The sequence below is a fragment of the Lonchura striata genome, chromosome 28 (genome assembly GCF_046129695.1).
Source record: "Lonchura striata isolate bLonStr1 chromosome 28, bLonStr1.mat, whole genome shotgun sequence".
Lineage (NCBI taxonomy): Eukaryota > Metazoa > Chordata > Aves > Passeriformes > Estrildidae > Lonchura > Lonchura striata.
The window spans coordinates 6,353,701-6,372,175 of NC_134630.1; the positions used below are offsets into that span (position 1 = coordinate 6,353,701).

Here is an 18,475-nt window from a genome sequence, read left to right on the forward strand (position 1 = left end):
GGCAGAAGGTGATCTTGGTTGAACTCAGCTGCTTTCCAAACCCACCTGAGCCACAGGGTAACTCCTGGGTGACAGGAGTGGGAACCTCCCAAAGAGCACTCAGCCCTCTCCTCTTCCTCCAATAAATGTGGGAAGCGTTTTCCCTGCCAGTAGAAAAGCCCAAACGATGACTGTGGCGCAGCTAAAGTTATCACAGGGATAAAACCTGCAGTTCTAAAGGAAAAACACACTATCACAGCCCTTTGCTACCGATCACAAAGGGCACAAACCCGATGCCTCTCTGTGTTCGGCAGAAAGAGGAGTTTGATGTGAGAGAAAAGCAGATTAAAATAACACTGGCAAGAAAAAGGATCAAAACACACCAACACACCCCGGCACGAGCGAGTCCGAGGCGCCGTGCCCGAGGTCCCGCTGTGCCTCCGGCGCACACGGAGATGGAAGCGCTGCCACCATCCTGCCCAGCTGCTTTGAGGGTCTCCTTTGTAAGATGAGGCCTCTTAGCCATCCCTCCATCCCTCCAGGAGAACATCCCAGCAGGAGCTGCTCCTCCAGGGTGTCCTCAGCAGGCAAAGCCGGCCCTGTGCTGCCAGCCTGGCTTTCAGCGACGTCATGGAACGCTGGAATGGTTTGGGTGGGAATGGATCTTAAAATCACCCGGTTCCACCCTCTGCCACGGGCAGGGACACCTTCCACCATCCCAGGTTGCTCTAAGCCCTGTCCAGCCTGGCCTGGAAGATTTCCAGGGATGGGGCAGCCACAGCTTCTCTGGGAAGCCTCTACCAGAGCCTCTCCACCTCACGGGGAAGAACTTCTTCCTTTTATCCAGTCTAAATCAGCATTTTTGGTTTAAAATCGTCCCTCCTTGTCCTACTGCAACAGACCCTGCCATACATCAACTGGAATTGGACTTGATCCTTGGGATGTCCTGGAGAGGCACCTGGGGGTTGCTGGAGCAGCACCGTGGCCCCCCCAATCCTCAATCCCCTCAGCTGCTTCTCACAGCATTAATGCCCATCAGTTTTTCCCTGTCAGGAGCAGCTTTTCCAGCAGTTCTGCAGGAGCGGGGGTGGCTGGGCTCAGCTAGGGCTGAACAATGAAATAATTGGGATTATTTTAAGTACATGAGGTTTTATTCTTTTAAAGAGCGAGAGTAATTAACCACCTGAACGTAACAGCAGCGCAGTGGGGCAGAGTGAATGCTCCAGGGAGGGGCTGGAGCCTCTCCAGGGAAACCTCCTGCCTTCACCTCACACAGAGCAGGACAAACTTCCTGGTACTTCTGCAGGGGCTGAGCATAACCCTGGAATGGACTCTTCTGTCTGCAGACCTGAAATCTCAACACCCCCATTTCCAGGCTCTCAATTATGTGGCACATGGAAGCATTTTGAGGATGTCCAGGTGCTGCCAACAGCAATTCCTAAGGATTCCAGCGTGGCAGGAGGGAATCACACGGGCACTGGGAGACGCTTCCAGTGGGAGAGGGAATGAGGAGGTTGCCCACACACCAGTTCAGAGCAATTTCAGTTCCGTTTCCCAGCACTGGATGTGACATCACGAACCTCTTCACACCAGGAACCACCCTGGTATAGGGTGACCACAAAATCCCAACCTGGTCTGGGTGGGCAGGGAACTCCCAGGCCTTGTTCCACCCCCTGGTGAGCTGCTCTGACCCATCACCCCCATATTCCCCACATGCCACGTTAAGTCAAGCAGCTGGCAATTGTCTACAAACACCTCTCCATGGGCAGGGGCTCTCCAAGCCCTGCTGAAGCAGGATCTATTCTGCCAGCAAATCACACCTAAAATCCTCTTTTCCTGGCAATTCCAGCCCATGGGTGCATGGAAATTCCATCCCCCCAATAGGTATCCCTGGACATGAGCTTCAGCTCATGACTTTGATCCAGCATGATGAGAAGCAAACGTGGGATTGTAACATCCAAGACATTGTCTCCAATTTAATTTTTGGGCTCTTCCCCCCCACCCCGCCCCTTCCCACTGCAATTGCACATTCAGGAGCACAGAGCCCCTTTCATGTTTACTTATCCTTAGATTGCAAAAATTGTCACGTGAATTCCTTCCCCAATTAGCTCTGGTACTCAAAAATAAAATATTGTTCTGTTGCCAGCACAGTTCTGATCATTCATGTCCTTTATACTTTTATTCCCCAGAGACACTTGAAAAGCGCTTGCTCCTTCCTCCTCCCCTGCAAAGCCCCCTTGGAAAATTTGTAAAACAAAAAACAAGCAGCGATTCTAAAGGAAAGGCTTTGGTGGCTGAAGTGCCACTTCCATTCACCTTTCCATGATGGAAGGGGAAAAATAAAGATCAGAAGGAGGATTTAGACAAAAAGCCAACTAAGTAAAGGTAATTTCTGATATAGGAAAATCTGCTTGTTGTGTAGAGGTGCTTTGTTGAGTGGAACAGAAGAGACATCACAGACTCTGCAGCAGGTTTTCAAACATTCCCAGCTTCCTTCCCAATGTGCCACCCGATTCCACACCAACCTAGAGACACATTTTGGAATGCCAATGTCCATGGAATGAAGGTGAGGAAGACCACCCAGCCCCTGCCCACAATGAGCCCCAGATGGACGCAGGCACAGGAGAATTGTGAGTGCAGCTGAAAACGTTTATGGGGAAATTCCAAGAGCCACCTCAAAGTACCCAGAGCCACCCAGTGAGTGTATGAGCAATAAATGGGACAAAAATTGTGACACCTTCCTCTGACCATGCTCATCTGCTCACCCATCCAGGGCTTGGCCCCAGTGGGACTGAGAGCCCGGCATGTTCATGGGGACAATCCGTGACCCAGAGCTGCCCATGGAGATAATACCAGGATAGTTTTGGTTGGTGGGACCTTAAAGCTCACTCATTTCCACCTCCTGCCATGGCAGGGATGCCTTCCACTAGAACAGGTTGCTCCAAACCCCATCCAACCTGGCCTTGGTTAATGCCACCTAAAAAACCCCAAGGTTCATTTGGTACAGGAGAAATCCAGTAACAAAGAACTCCAAAATCTATGAAGGGAGCATCCTTTACCTAGTCTGTATTTTCATTTTTTTCCTCCTTGGTGGGGCTGAAGGGACTTGGACCATCTCTTCTCCCAGATAGTGACCAGAAAAATGTCACACAGGCTGCTGTCACACACAAAAACACAAAAAAAAAAAAAAAAAAAAAAAAAAAAACAACAAAAAAAAAAAACCAAACCAAAAACCACAACACCAAAACCTAAAAACTCCCAACTTTAGACACAAACGCTCATTAAAACCAGGGGACAGAGAAGAGAGGGAAGAGCTCAGTGTGCCAGCAGTGCTCCCTCCCCGGGCTGTGCCGCAGAGGTGATTTCGCACTCCACGGAGCGCGGTGTGAGGAGCCGCAGCAGCAGCAAACAGGCTCTGGAATCAAAAGAGCTCCCTGGCACTCCACCGGCCCCGCAGCTCCCATTCCAGGCAAGGAAATTTGCATCCAAAGCATCAAGAGCACTTTACCTCGAGTTTAAAATAAATTCCGAGCAGATCCATGCCGCCAGCTTGTGTTTGTGACTGGAATCCCAGCCAGCAGCAGCCGGAGCCTGTCCCCATGGAGAGCTCAGGAAGAGGGGATGGCACAGAGCAGGGAACAGGGAGAGGCGAGGACAGCACAGCTGCAGCTGGTCCAGCACCACGGGCCACAGCAATTAGTGCTAATTGGGGTAACAGCCCCCTGAGCCTGAAAAGGAACAAGCACTTGGTTCACATCCTGTGGCAGCTCCCAGCACCACACGCAGACAGGGCCTGAAAGCACAGAATCATGGAATTTATTTTTTTTTTAGATGGGAAAAGACCCCCACAAGATCATGAAGTCAAACTATTCCCCCAACACTGCCAAGGGCACCATTAAACCGTGCCACACCCAGGGGTTTTCTGAACGCTTCCAGGGGTGGTGACACCACTACTGCCCTGGGCAGCCTGTGCCAGGCTGGATCCCTTCCTTTTGGGGAGGGAATTTTCCCTCATATCCAATCTAACAGGACAGGGTGATGGTGTCGTGCCCATGTTGCTGCTAATGAACGCTTACTTCGTTAGCACTGCAGTTAATTTGGCTCAGGAAAGGCAGGGTGCCCCCAGGGGTGCTGCTGTTCATGTCTGTGCTGGAGCTGGTGGCATCACTCCATCAAACCAGGGCATCCCAAAACCTTGTCAAGCCCAGAATCATAAAAATCTTCCCCAAACAAGTCCTGACAGGGCCAGGTGGAACCTGGTTCAAGTGCAGCCAGGGCAAGACCCTCCCCTGCTCCTGAGAGAGACACTCCCCTGAGAGAGAAACCCCAACAGCTCCCCAGGAACCTCCCCAAAACCTGCTGCTCCCTCACCCCAAGGCCAAGAGAGACAAAATCCCCAAGGGGCACTTCCAGCTGATCCCAGAGAGCTGCTGGAGGAAGCAGATGCGCCTTTCAAGGCACCAGGATTTATTTGCAGCTTCCCCAGGTGCCGGCAGTGCCCTGGCAGCTGCAAGTCTGGTCTGTGAGTGCCACCTACAGGGATCCCCTGTGCCCCAGCTCCTGGCGTGCCCCCCAGAACCCCACCAGTAACGAGACTAAATCGTGGAGCAAACAAAACCCTCTCTGCTCCTCGGCTGCCCCAGGACATGAGCAGCCAGGACACGGGGACACGGGCAAGGTGGCAGAGGGGGACAGGGGGAACGTGGCTTCTGTTTTCTCAGTGCCACCAAATCCACACAAGATGAGAAGCGGGTGTGAGTCAGGGAACGCCCTTGGTTTTGTTCTGGAACTAATTCCTGGCAGGGAGGAGCCGGGACATTCCCATTTCAGCCTGGAGGAGAATCAGGGGAGACTCCCGAGGGGCAGCTCCATCTCTGCTCTCCCGGACAAGGGGCAGGAGCTGAGGGAAGGGCTGGAGCTGTGTCAGGGGAGGTTTAGGGTTGGAGATTAGGAAAAGATTCTTCACTCTGAGGGTGTTGGCAGTGCCCAGGCTCCCCAGGGAATGGTCCCACCCCCAAGGCTGCCAGAGCTCCAGGAGCATTTGGACACTGCTCCCAGGGATGCCCAAGGTGGGATTGTTGGGGTGTCCGTTCACCCCATCGAGTTGGACTCGATGGTCCCTGTGGGTCCTTTCCAACTCAGAAGATTCCAAGATTTTACGACCCAGGGAACAGCATCTCCTTCCTCACTTCCAAATAAGCAAAATGGAACTTGGTTCTGCTGCTGTTGAGAGGCCAGAATTGGCCTCACAGGGACCTTATTTAGTCTTCTCTACAACAAAAGGGATTAATGTGAGAACAGGGAGAAAGGAGGAGACTTCAGGAAACTGAAACCCACCCAGAGACGATCGGAGAATCACAGAGTCACAGAATGGTTTGAAAGGGACCTTAAAGCTCACCTCATTCCACCCCCTGCCATGGGCAAGGACACCTTCCATAGACCAGGTTGCTCCACGCTCAATCCAACCTGGGCTTGGACACTTCCAGACAGGACACAAGGTGAGCAGCAGCCCTGGGAGCAGGAGCAAGGCAGGGGGAAAACCCAAAGCACCCCATAAATCAATGAGTTCTCCACAGCAGCACACAGGGAGGGATGGGTGGGCTGGAATGCTTTATTCCAGTGGTACCAGGTACAAGGGAGGGAATGCTGCAATGACAAGAAAACCATGGCTCGATACAGGGCCAGTGGCTGTTTAAAGACAGATCAGCAGTTCAGGAGGGTAAAACAAGAGCTGCTCCTTGGGGAGCTCAGACAACAACGTGCTCAAGTGCTGTTTATTGACTCCCACCACAGCCCCTCTCCCAGCACTCGCAGGGCTGCAGGTCCCATCTCAGGCACAGAACAAAACCACGAGAGCTGATCTCACCCCACTCCCATGGATCCCATTAACCCTGCCCAGTGGGTTTGGGCAGGCTGGTACCAGCAGCAGACCATCCCAGAAAGCCTCCAAGGTAACAGAGGGATTATGTAAACTTTGTAAAATTGGTTTTGCATTAATTCAGAGCAGACTGTTGTGTGGTGAGTGTTACAGGTCATAGTCCATTGGCTCCTTTTGGTGGGATGAGCAGGAATCCTGCAGACCAACAGGCACATGGAACCTGCACCAACACCCTGATTCATTCAGGAGAAAGAAAAGTGCAGCAGTGGCTGGTGAAGTCTCAGCCTGCCCAGGACCAGGCACTGATGGGTCTGTTTGCATTCCTGTGTTTAGCCTGAAAAACTACAACTGGAAAGCTGCTGGAAGATCCAACTGAAGCAGAGAGACCTAAAACGAGGGTATCAAATACACGTGGAGGAACTGAAAGAGTAATGGAAGAACACCTGAACTGCTCCTTTGTGGAAATGTCACGTGAGGTGTTCAAAGCTGCTGTTATTTGCAGGAGCCACCCCAAAACCCCCTGCCCTGGCCTGGCACTGCTCACACTGCAGGAATGTGATCCAGCTGATTCTTCCTGGAGAAATGGGATCACGCTGAGCACCCCAAGGAGTCTCAGATCTGCCACTCGGTGCTCTCCTCTTAGAAAAGGCCTCCAAGGACTCGGAGCAGAGCAGGGATGCAAAGGGCAAACCCAGATGCCAACTGCTGTTGAGGAGCAGGATGGAAGTGGAAACAGCTCCAACCTGTCGTCAGCCCAAGACCAGGACAAGTGACAGCCTCACAAGCACCTTTGTACCCTGCACCCTTTAAAGGCGACCAGCAAGACTCTGAAAATATGGAAGTTGTGTAGGAATTCCAGGCTGGCACCTCAATTTCCTTCCCTGGTACCTGCACAGCCCAGCCCAGCCCAGGCACCACATCACCTGCTGCATGCCTTTCCCTGCTCAAACACAAATATCTGCTCCAGCCAAAGTTAATTCCAGCAGAATTATTTTCAGGGCAAGACCTACTGCTTGAGGTTCCCTCTGATCTGAATAATTTAACATCAAACAGATATTCCACTTCTGTGAGGTGAGGAAACTTGAGAATTGCAAACCCCACCTGCCCAACAAGAGGGGAGCCTAAGGAATGCTCAGGGTCATCACTCTGAAGGAAGGATGAGGAATGTGTTGGTCAAACACTGAGAATGGCAGTGGATTGGGACAGTCAGACTCTTCTGGTTTCAACAGCACAAGGAACAACTTTCCAGAGGGAATGAAAGAGCCAGGGAATTACCAGTACATGCAGCCCTGCGGGATCAGGAAATATCCCTGCCCATGGATCACAGAGCTCCGATCATCCCCAGGGAAGCTGCAGCCGGGTGGAGCCATCCCAGCGATACCCACATGGAACCTCTGCCTGCTCCCATCTGCAGCAGCTCCAAGCAGGGAACACCCAAAATAGGTGTGAAACGATCCAAAGGACAGGAAAACAGGGCACATGCACTGTGTGCACATGGCAGTGTTATTAAAAAAATATATATATGTATGTATTTTAAAATCCTTTGTGCACATGAAAGACAGAGCTGCCACGGGGCTGGGATTTCTCCAGGAAACCTCACCTGTCCAGAACAGAAAAACGTGGCCACTTGCACAGATCACACCACTCCCTCAGCTGCCTCGGGAGAGACCCTGCAGCATCTGCCAGCCCCCAGCCTCCCCCTGATCAGCACATCCCTGTCCCTTCTCCAAGAGTCCTCGGTGCCCCTGATCCACAGGGGATTTGCAAGCCAAAGGAAAGGAGCCAAAGACATTCTAAAGTATTCAACCTAAAGGTAAATACCCTAATTTTTCACCCTAAAGGTGCCACAGGGATCCTCCCTGCCCGCAGGGCAAATCCCTCGGGTTCTCCAAAGGCACTACCAGCTTGGGGGGGAGTGGGATTTAAGGATGTGCTGCCGGTTCCCAAGGAAAGGCCACAGACAGAATTCTGCACTTGGCCAGCAGTTTTCACTGACTCAGCAGCAGAGCCACCCACCACCCACCTCCTGACACGTTCACCTTCGGTCCTACAATCAGATCCCAAATATCCACATAACAATGGGCTGCAGGACAGACGCCAGCTGAGTACCAGCCAAGGGAATGAAACTCCAGGATTATCCAGGGCTGTCCTGAATCACAGTCAAGAGGGGTTGGGGTCCCCCTTTTCCAGTCATCAACTGCTCCGTGACACTCCCTGGCTCACATCTGGCTCTTCCTCAGGTATCAAAAAATGCAGAGCTTGGCAGAGGTCACACATGTCCATGGTGAACTCACAACTGGGGCTGGGCAGAGTCTAGGCATTCCCAGCCCTTTTGGTAGCTCTTTTGGAGAAATATTCCTTTGGGTTGTGGCCCCTTTCATTTGTTAACACGTCTGTAAACCCATGAATGACCTGGATTATCCCAGTAATTGCCAATCCTGCAAAATTTAACTCGTTTAACTCGTTCCCAAAACTGCTCTGTCTGAACTATCACCCTCCCACCCCCTTTTGTGTAACAGAGCTCTCACAGCTCCTCCCAGAAGCTGATTACAGAGACACTTCCCAAAGAAGTAACCTAATATTGCATGAAGAGGATCTGCCTGGAGAAGGAATCTGATGCTTCCAGGGCAAGGAGAAAGGGATATGAGGCACGGGGGCAGCTCAGATCTCAGGTGCTGAAAATCATCCAGAAGCATCTCCTTTACCTCAGCCCTTCCCTGTGCAGTGAACAGCTCCCATCCTTCCCCAGAAATGTCCTCAAGAATGCAGGTGAAGAAAACAGTTTTGGTCCCCTCTCCCCTGCCCCAGCTATGGAAGGGCTCAAACTGTTAGTTAAGTCACTGTAAGCAGATATAAAATTTGAGTACTGGAGATTCCACTGGGATTGGACCCTCCATCATTCCAGGCAGGCAGTGCTCTGTCCCGAGTCATCTGGAAAAAAAGGAGACACCCAAAATCAGGGGGTGCTGAGGTGACATTCCTCCTTCATCTTAAAACAACCTCCCCAGAAATCAAACTTGTAGGATGTGAACACAATCCTGCTGGGAAAGCAGGAATGGATATGAGAGGGGGAGTTTGAACTGTGATGAGACCTGGAAACAATTCCCATAATGAAAAAAGAAAACCAAAACAAACCAGGGATTTTGCTGGAAAAACAGGGACGCATATCCTGATGGGACTGGGAGTTTGAACTGTGATATGAGTTGGAAGCAATTCTTAAGCTGAAGGGAAAAAATCCAGGAATTTCTGTTTCCCTGTCTAACACAGACTGGGTACAGGGGCTGCCTCTCCCAACAGCTCTGTGACCCCACAGCAGTGTCCAAATAACCCTGTCAGTGAGACTTTCCCGGGCCAGAAAATGAGGAAAAGTGAGATAAATCCGTGTGCCAACACAGAGACCACACACAGGCGTTTTAATTTATGCAGATCTGTTTGTAGGAGCTGTGCCAGAGCTCCCACAGCTTTGGGAAAGGAGCCTCAGCCCCTTGTGAGGAAAAGAGCAACACAAAAAACACACAAAATGTTCCCTCACCGCCTCAGGTTCCGGCTTTCAAACACGGTGTCCTCGTCACTGTCGAGGGAGCCCAGCTCGATGTTCTCATCCTGGCTCGACAGCAGCCCATACTTCTTCCTCTGGGGCTTCTTCAACCTGAAATGAGTTTTGGGCTTGTTTCTGGGGCCCTCGGAGCTGGGGATGAGGGACAGGGAGAGCACAGTGAGTGAGCCGCTGTCCCCACCCAGCGGGTGGTTTAGCGGAGATGGTTTAGCGCTAATTACCTCGGGTAATTAACAGCGTTAGGGATTTACAGCAACGTTTTGGACTCGCTGCCAAAAAAAGATGCGTGGGGAAGCAGAACCCCGGCTGGGAGAGAGAGGGAGGGAGGAAGGGAGGGAGATTCAGGGAAAATGGGCACAAACCCAGGGATTAGGAGCAGGACTGGGGCAAGCAAGGGACAGGGGACGCTGAACGGCTTTGGGGGGACTCAGAGCAAGACCGGGACGGGCAGGGGCACAGCCATGGGGGACAGGGACAAGCAAGGACACTGCCACAAGCAAGGGGGACTGGGTCAATCGGGGTGACATCCCTGACCAGGGGGAACCACGACTAGCACGGCACATCCCCGTGCCAGATAACCCTGGAACCGAGGCGAGCTGGGACACAGCCCGGGACAAGGGCAACAGGAACGAGGAGCAGCAGGGACACAGCCCCGGGTCAGGGGGACACCAGGGTGGGGACAAGACCAGCAGAACGCGGACACAGCCCTGCACTCACCGGAACGCCCGCAGCATGAAGTAGAGCGCGGCCAGCGCCGACAGAGCGCTGAGCACATAAACCGCGCGCCTCAGCACCGGCAGCCCCGACCCCACCGCCAGCCTCGGCCCGGGCTCGTGCTCCCACACCGACTGCGTCTCGTTCCGTGGGGCCGCCCGCGGCGGCTCCGTGCTGTTCCCCGCGCTGTTCCCCGCGCTGGGGGCGGCGGCGCGGCCGGGGTGCGGGACGAGGACGAGGAGGAGGAGGAGGAGGAGGAGGAGGAGGAGGAGGCGGCGCGGCATGGCCGGGCCGGGGCGGCGGAGCGGGAGCGGCGGCCGCAGGAAGGCGCCGGGCCGGTGCGCGCGGCGCAGGCCCCGCCCGGGCCCCGCGGAACCGCTCGCGGGTTCCGGGGCTGCGCCGTTCCGGGCCGGCCGTGACCCGCTCACGGAGCCGACATTTCGCCCTCAGGGTTGCTGTTGTGCCCTCGCTGGGCTGCGCGTAGATCGGCGGCGACGCCATTTCTCCCTCACTGCAACACCCCGTCTGTCAGAGACGCCATTTCCCCCTCAGGGTCACCCTTCCTCCCTCAGGGCTGCTGCTGCCCTTTGAGGACTCTCATTCCCTCCTCACAGCCGCCATTTCCCCCTCAGGGTTGTCCTTTCTCCCTCAAGGCCACCATTTCCCCGAGGGTCATCCTTCCTTTCTCAGGGCTCTTGTTGCCCTTTAAGGACTCTCATTCCTCCCTCACAGCCGCAATTTTCCCCTCAGGGTCATCCTTCCTCCCTTCAGGGCTGCCGCTGCCCTTTGAGGACCCTCATTCTTCCATCACAGCCGCCATTTCCCCCTCAGGGCTGCTGCTGCCCTTTGAGGACTCTCATTCCTCCCTCAGAACCGCCATTTCCCCCTCAGAGTCATCATTCCTCTCTCAGGGCTGCTGCTGCCCTCTGAGAACTCTCATTCCCTCCTCACAGCCGCCATTTCCCCCTCAGGGTTGTCCTTTCTCCCTCAAGGCCACCATTTCCCCGAGGGTCATCATTTCTCCTTCAGAGTCGCCACTTCCCCCTCATAACAAGCCCTTCTCCCCCCCAGAGCCGCCATTTCCCCCTCAGGGTTCTCCTTCACCCTTCAGGGCGGCCCATGGTGAACACAGCTGGAAACAGGAGCATTTTGAGCATTTCAGTAATTTCTATCCCCCACCTCTTCCTTCTGCAGACATTTCTGGCTGAGCAGGGCTCAGTCACCACCCTTCAGCCCTGCTCCACTTCCCTATTTTTTCCTCAGGGAATGGCTCAAAGCTGCCTGGACACACAGGGCTTACTTTTTTAAAAAAGGGCATTTTGGCTAAAACTGGGTCACCCAAGCTCACGTCAGACCCACAGCACCCAAACACCTTCCTGGTGACGCACTGGGTTCCACATCCAGCCCCTTGCTCCAGCGATTCCCTCACCCATCCCAGCAATACATCATTAACGCAATGCCATAATTAGCAGTGCCAAAAATAACAGCACCTTCAACCAGGCTATTTTTGCACCCGTTCATTATTTCTGCCTGCATCGAAGCATCCTATTTAGGAAGGTCTTACAAAGCATTATTTGTAAGTATTTTCAGCCTGAATTAATTTAAGCCTCACCTGACTGCATTTTTATCAGCAAAGACTTCACACACTCCTCACAATTCATTGTATTTCATATCCTCCTGCATTAACATGCAAAAATCCTCACTGGTGAATTGCTCAATACAACCCCCAGAAGTGTGTCATGGCTGATTGCTTTTTTTAAATGCTGCTTTCTTAGATAATTTGAAAAAGGTTAAAGGAGGAAAAGTAGGTTTTGTGAAGTGAGCTCAATAATCCCCTCCTGCAGGCAGGAGTGTCTGGAGACTCTTATCAGTGGGATTGGGCAGCAAGTTCTCAGGGCTCCTGAATGAGCCCATCACCAAATTTTGAGTTTATCCGTTTCAAAAAATGGGGAGAATAGGGCAGGATGAAGCAATCAACTCTTCTCTAACACGAAACAGAAGGGCAGGAGCAGCTGAGATCATCAAAAACTCACTGCTCTCACCCTGCAATCTCCTGCCAGAAACACATTCAGCTTGTCAGCCTCTCCCAACATTTTATTAATCCTCATTACCAAGCTGCCACATTTTTGGGATTTTACCTGCAACAAGACCTCATTTTCCACGAGGATCACACATCAATCTGCTTGGAGCAGTGTGTCCACCTCCGAGCACCAGAGTGATGGTTTTGCTCTGTGCTCTGAACTGGGCTGTGCACCAAATACTTTTGCCAAAAACATTCTGTTTCCCACAAAAAGTACCACAGAAATTTGGTTTTTTCCACATTTCAGTGTTTTATTCTGTCTTGATTGATTTGGTTCATGTAAAAATGATCAACACCACTGCTCTGTGCTCTTCATGTCTCCACTCCAGTGTCTGTCCTTCTGCCTTCTCTGACATGTCTCAGTGCTGAAACGAAATGGAGACAAGAGAATTGGAAGGTGGATAAAGATACAGGAAAGGAACGGGGTTACTGCACCACTTAAGAGCTCAGGGCTACAGAACAGGGACACAGCCAAAGGAAAAACAAAGAAAAACAAAAAAACCATGAAAGGGACATTACCTGGCTGGCAAACTTGCTGCAGCATCCCTGGAACGCAGCTCTGGTCGCTCAGGATCCGCTGGGCCTCCGAGGTGTGTGCCGGGTCCCTTCAGCCTGCTAAAGCAGAGAGGCATTAACAAAGGCCCAGGGCAGAGGCTGCTCTCGCCCCCAACCTCCCCACACAGCTCACAGCGCACGAGGGTCTCACAAGCCATCGCTGAACCCATCACACCACAAAGCACAGTCTGGGAAAACTGTTCCGGGCCGGCTGCTGCCCGTGCTCAGCCAGCCCATGGATTGGATCCCCTAAGCAGAGAGTTAACACTTGGACATGGCTGCTTAGGAAGTGTGGGCCATGGGAAAAAGTTAATGGCAACAAGTAGGATGGCAAAGAAAGCTACAATTAAAGTGAGCAACTTAATGAAGTCTAGAAGAGTCTCAATAGATGAACACATATCGAGTCAGGGAGTTCGTTCCAATCTTGCTTCCGTACCTACAGCAAGACACGGCTGCATGCCCAACTCTGATCTGTGGAACTCAAGGTGTGCCACAAGCCAAAGGTTGCATACGGCATGGGTTAAACGTTTTTCCAGTAGCTGACCAAAATTGTCAAAAGGAATATTTCACAGGTACATTAGACTTTCAAATGAGCTCTCAACAAGAGGAAGGATGCGGACATGAGCAAAAGGAGTTACCTCGAATTACAGGACTATTTCCACATATGAACTAGCCAAGAGAGCAGCTCTCGTCTCAGAGGTTTCTGTTGGAGGCACAACACTTCTTTTCTCCAAGGACACTGCAGTTTCCATTTGCTAGCAAAGAATTCTTAGAACTTGTAAGCAATGACACAGCTAAGCTAAGCCCGGCATTCCCCTACATCACACACGCGCTCGGCACGCAGGGAACAGCCCAGGGACTACAGCACTTGGCTCTTCTCTACAGCTTCCCAGTGTAGGCTACAGCAGCTTTGGAGCAAACATCCATTATCCTTCCTAACATTCCAACTTCACTTCGCTCCTAGCACACCCTCAGGTTTGTACTTCCAGCCTCTACAGACAAGTTTTGACTACTTTATGTGAAATTTCTTGGCCAATTCAGATGTCAAGACCGATTTTAGGATTTAAATTCCAGCGCCCGGGCAATCGTCCGGCCAGCTCTGCCACTGTCCCTAATCTCCTCCTCTCGCTCCCGTGACTGTTCTTCATCTCCAAGGGTTGTGTTGTGCAATGAAATGTAAATGTCAGGAGCAGAGTTCATTTCAGACGGTCCTTTAATAGGCTTCGTAAAGCCAAAGAAAACTGTATACAGGAATCCTTTACCACTTCAAATACAACAGCAATGGAATATGCATATTTCTTCCAGTAAAAAAGGACAATATAAATAAACATTTTCAAGAACCTCTTTATGGTAAGTTTGCAAGTCTAGTTCTGGGTCATTTACATCATTACAACAGTAAAAATACCGTTATGCGAGTGGAACATACAAGCACGTTTCTCTTTAGATATATCAAGGTGGTTTGCCTTCCAACGGAACCCAAGCTGCATTCCTACCTTGCTACACTAAAGGAATGTTACAAAAGACAAGGGTAATGCACTTAAAAAAAAAAAAAAAAAAAAAAGAGAATAAAAAGTCCACAGCTTGTTCAGCTTCCAGTGAACATTGGTACAAGATCCTTGCTAGCTCAAAAGAAACTGAATTGGGGCCCCAACTTAGAAAAAAAAAAAAACAACCAAAAACGAACACCTTGGCTCATTCATGGAGAATAAAATAAAATCTGAAGTGCTTTCAAAGAAGATTAAAACCACTTGAAAGCAGAGCTTTCTCTGAGACAGTCTAATCAGACAGTCTCGTTTCAGAAGCTGCCAGGCTGTGTATGACAAGATCAGAACTGATAATACTACAAAAGTGAAAATACAAGTAGATGTACTACACAATAACCATTTCAGCGAAGCTCCAAAAATCTTTATAAATACAGCCATTGGAAGGACGATCTTGAGTCAGGAAGGATTTTTACTCGTTGTGTGTAGCTGAGGACAAGAAGCAGGCACAATTGTAAAGGCACTGAAGCAAAGACAAGTTCCAGCATTTTACTCCCTTTGCAATATTCCGAGGCTACGGCTACTTGGCTACTGAGATCCCCCACCCGCGGGTCAGTGCGTTAGGGCAGCCGAGTTTGGGCTCCAGGAACACCTTATTTTTTTTTTTTTTTTAAACACTTGCTTTGCCTTAGATCCGAGCAACTCCTGCACATGCATTAAATTAGAATCTCCCGGCACCACCACGTCCACAGCCTGAGCCTGCCCCAGCTCCAGGCTCAGGCTCAGCAGGTTCAGAGCTCCTACAGCACACGGACTCAGCGCTCCCGCTCGAAGCAGGACTTACCGTAACTGTCGTAGCTGTCTCTGTAGGACCCTCCTGAGTTCCTGTCTCCATAGCCACCTTGACTCCTGCGGGACAAACAGCACCTCATTTACAGCTGCTCAACTCCTTCTCTGCTGGGTTGAATTCCACCACAGCTTGCCCACGAGCCCTGGTGCTGGCAGAGCCCTTACCTGCTGTTATAGTAGTCTCTGGAGCCGTTATAGCCTCCACTTCTGGAGTCGAATCTGCTGCCGCCATAGCCTCTGTCTCCACCTCCTTGGAAATACATGGAAACGCGGTTTTTTTAACCATTCTGACAAGACACATTCCCCCATCCAGACATTATGACTGACCCCCATGCACTCACCTCTGGAGAAGCCACGGCCCCGGCCTCGGCCCCCGCGGAAGAAGCCCCGGCCCCCCGAGGACCCCCCTCTGTAGCCACGGGATCTGTTCTCAGATGATTTCCCAGCCTGGTCGACTCGGATCTGACGCCCATCTACAGACTAAAACACAACCACAGTTAGCCAAACTGAAACATTTAAATAGCAAGCACATGTAGAAGGAGTCACATGCCTTCACAGTTGGCTGAGCAGTGCCAGGACTCGCTGCTCAAGAAATAACCATCTATTTCATGCCACAATTAAACCAAGTAGGCAAAAAACCTGATATATTAATTGCATTTACGGGAATACCTATAAAGTCGTATCTCAGTCATCCAGGTTCCATAATGGAACTTTATCAATTTGTATTCGTAGTATGTATATATATACATATAGGTTCTATGTATTAATCTATATAGCCAGATTTTTTACATCCATATCAGCTCATTTAAGACACTGGCATTTATCTGGTTTTCCACACAGCCTGAACAACAGCACACCTCTGAGTCTCCTCCATTATGGGAAATGAAGAATCAACTCCGAAACCTCCTCACCTTTCCATTCATGGCCATCATTGCATCTTTCGCATCATCGATATTTTCAAAAGTAACAAATCCAAAACCTCTGGATCTCTGAGTCTCTCTGTCTTTCACCACCACGACTATGAAAAGGACATAGAGGAAACAAAAACCCATCAGCACCAGGGAAATTTAACAGACTAAGGGAAACTATGTCATTGTGGCTCTGCAGTCTCACCTTCAGAAATCTGTCCGTATTTAGAGAAGACTTGCTCCAATGACTGCTCATTGGTGTCGAAACTCAGCCCGCCGACAAAGAGCTTTCCCTCATCTGATGCCATTCTGACCTGCCAAACCAACAGAACCGAGTCAGCAACTCAAAAAACCCACATAATCCCCGCCAGGCCACAAACATTAAATCCTTCTAACACTACCTATAACGCCACCGATGTAACCTCAAACTCCCGGACCACTTATGCGCCCCTGAGGCCACACCTTATGTGGTCTCCCAGCCTCAGAACGGGTCTCCCTCAGGGCGGGCGGGAGCGAGGGCCCAGCGGCAGGAGCATCACCGGGGCCGGGCCCCGGCGGAACCGGCGGCCGGGTCGGGTCCCGCCGAGCCCCGGTGGGACCCCCGCGGCCGGCCCCTCCGTGCCCAGCGCGCATGCGCGCCGCGCCGCGCCCCCTACCGGCCTCCCCGGCGCAGCGGCGCCCGCCGCCCCCTCCCTCCCGCCCGCCATTTTGCACGGCCGAGGCCCGTCGCCATTTTGTTTCCGCGCACGCCTTTCCCCCCGCCGCGGCCCCTTCCCCCTCGCGGCCCACACCGGCCCGCTCTGCCGCGCCCCCTGTGCCCGCAGAAGGCACCGATCGGCGGGTCGGGAGCTGCGGCCCAGCCTCCTGCGGGACCCCGAGCTCTGCCCCTAGGACACGGCTCCGCTCACCGCGGACCACCCCGCCCGGTGCGGTCGCGGACGCCCCGCGCGACTGCGCTCACCGATACCCGGGCGGCGCGAGGTTCCCACAACACTTCAAAGCTTCAGCGAAATGTACGGCGAGCCTGGCGGGGCGGCGCCTTATAAACGCCCGCGCCTCATCCCGCCTATCTTATGAATATGCAGATGAACCCCGCTGCAAGGAGGGGCTTCGCGTCACCAAAGCGCCGCCGCCGCTTCACCACCTGATTGGGCGGGATTTCATTAATATTAATGAACCGCGACGGGGGCGAAGCAAACAAAACCACGCCGTGGCCCCGCCCCTTCCACCCATGCGGGGGGGCGGGGGCGCGGCAGGCGGCGCCCATTGGCTGCGCGCGCGGAGGCGGGCGGGAGCGCCCCTGTGAGAGGGGAGGAAGTGGAGGGCGCTGATTGGCCGGGAGGGCGGGCCAGGCTGGCGGAGGGGGCGTGGCCAGGCTGGCCCAGTTTCGCGCCCTCTCGCACTGCGGCGGCGGCCGCAGACAAAGGGGCCGCCTCAGGGGCCGCCGCCATCTTGGGCGCCCGGCGCTGCCCCCGGCCGGGCTCCGGCGGCTCCTCCCGCCGCCGCCCCGTCGGTCACCGCCCCGCTGAGGGAGCCCGTTTTGTGCCCCAGAACCGTCCGCCTTCCTCTCTGTCCCGTGGGGGAATGATCCCTTCAGCTCCCTCTTTGCAGTGTTGCCCTAGATGATAGAAGTAGTCAAAGCAACAAAGTTTTCTTAAAAAAAAAAACAAACAAAAAAAACACAAAACTTTGCTCTCAACCTGTTTCCCCAAAAATTGAAAACTTTAAAAGCCCATCCTGAGGTCTGAGAAAAGTGAGAATGCCTTCAGCAGGAAAAACTTTGTATTGAAAGAGAAAATTGGCAAAGCCAAAGACGTGTCTTACCGAGAGGCGACACAGCTTTGAAAGTCCTCAAAATAAAAACGTTCGGTGTGCCATACATTACAATCTCACGTAGAAAAGTGTTAGGAAACATTGGAGAGGAAGAGACGCACGTGAAGAAATGGAGAGGGGGAGATGCAGGGGAGGGAAGAGCAGCGTGAGGAAACGGGAAGGAAACGCGGCGAGGACGGGGCTGTGCTGTCCCCGTGTGTGCCCCGCGCCCAAGGACAGCACTGGACACAGCAGGGTCACTGTGTGTGTGTCCCCTCTCCCAGGTACCGCCAGACACGTTTTTTCTGCTTCCACAAACTCCTTGTAATTCATGGTGCAGTTTGCAGCCGCAGTTTGCCGCTCCTTCCCTTTTCCCCTTCCCTTCCCTTCCCTTCCCTTCCCTCCCAGTATTTCCAGTCAGAGCCAGGCCGCACAGAAGAAAATCACTGGAGTACAAAAATCACAACTACTTGGTGACCGATTTCCAAACCACAGGGAAATGCAAAAAAACCTGCCTGTGATTGCTCTGTCGAGCACCGATCACCCATTCCCTGCGTCCCAGAACATGGAAATTAGGCTTTTCCTCTCTGATTTGTTGGGATCCCTTTGGGATCTGCAGGAAAAGGGCAGTTTGCACATAGGTAATACAGCAATTACAAAACC

At 52.4% G+C, this 18,475-nt stretch overlaps 2 protein-coding genes across 6 annotated transcripts; both read right to left on the minus strand.

Annotated features, from left to right (window-relative positions):
- Positions 1–5,572: 5,572 nt before the first annotated feature.
- On the minus strand, positions 5,573–10,411 carry FAM174C (family with sequence similarity 174 member C). The gene is made up of 3 exons (XM_031507162.2): positions 10,131–10,411; positions 9,390–9,506; positions 5,573–8,788 (listed from the first exon to the last, which is right to left on the minus strand). Exons 1-3 carry the CDS (start codon positions 10,409–10,411, stop codon positions 8,785–8,787), a joined length of 402 nt encoding a protein of 133 aa, XP_031363022.2. The 3' UTR covers positions 5,573–8,784.
- Positions 10,412–12,432: 2,021 nt separating this feature from the next.
- Positions 12,433–17,110, minus strand: CIRBP (cold inducible RNA binding protein). 5 transcript variants are annotated; one of them, XR_013341225.1, is made up of 8 exons: positions 16,962–17,102; positions 16,206–16,314; positions 16,004–16,110; positions 15,434–15,572; positions 15,258–15,342; positions 15,088–15,152; positions 12,727–12,819; positions 12,433–12,572 (listed from the first exon to the last, which is right to left on the minus strand). XR_013341225.1 is itself a non-coding variant. In XM_021547954.2 (7 exons), exons 2-7 carry the CDS (start codon positions 16,306–16,308, stop codon positions 14,716–14,718), a joined length of 516 nt encoding a protein of 171 aa, XP_021403629.1. In that variant the 5' UTR covers positions 16,309–16,314; positions 16,962–17,102; the 3' UTR covers positions 13,958–14,715. The 5 variants fall into 5 exon arrangements, 3 of the variants coding, with proteins under 3 accessions (XP_021403629.1, XP_031363019.1, XP_031363018.1); XR_013341224.1 differs by having other exon boundaries at positions 12,727–12,822; XM_021547954.2 differs by lacking the exons at positions 12,433–12,572; positions 12,727–12,819 and adding an exon at positions 13,958–14,732.
- Positions 17,111–18,475: the final 1,365 nt, after the last annotated feature.

Excerpts from the sequence above, each read along its gene's own strand:
- FAM174C (XM_031507162.2), bottom strand. The coding sequence starts at position 10,411 with ATGCCGCGCCGCCTCCTCCTCCTCCTCCTCCTCCTCCTCCTCCTCCTC. Across the intron at positions 9,507-10,130 it reads TTCATGCTGCGGGCGTTCCG|GTTGAAGAAGCCCCAGAGGA; the intron begins GTGAGTGCAGGG and ends AACTCATTTCAG.
- CIRBP (XM_031507159.2), bottom strand. The coding sequence starts at position 16,308 with ATGGCATCAGATGAGGGAAAGCTCTTTGTCGGCGGGCTGAGTTTCGAC. Across the intron at positions 16,111-16,205 it reads ATACGGACAGATTTCTGAAG|TCGTGGTGGTGAAAGACAGA; the intron begins GTGAGACTGCAG and ends TCCTTTTCATAG. Across the intron at positions 15,153-15,257 it reads AGAGACTACTATAACAGCAG|GAGTCAAGGTGGCTATGGAG; the intron begins GTAAGGGCTCTG and ends TTTGTCCCGCAG.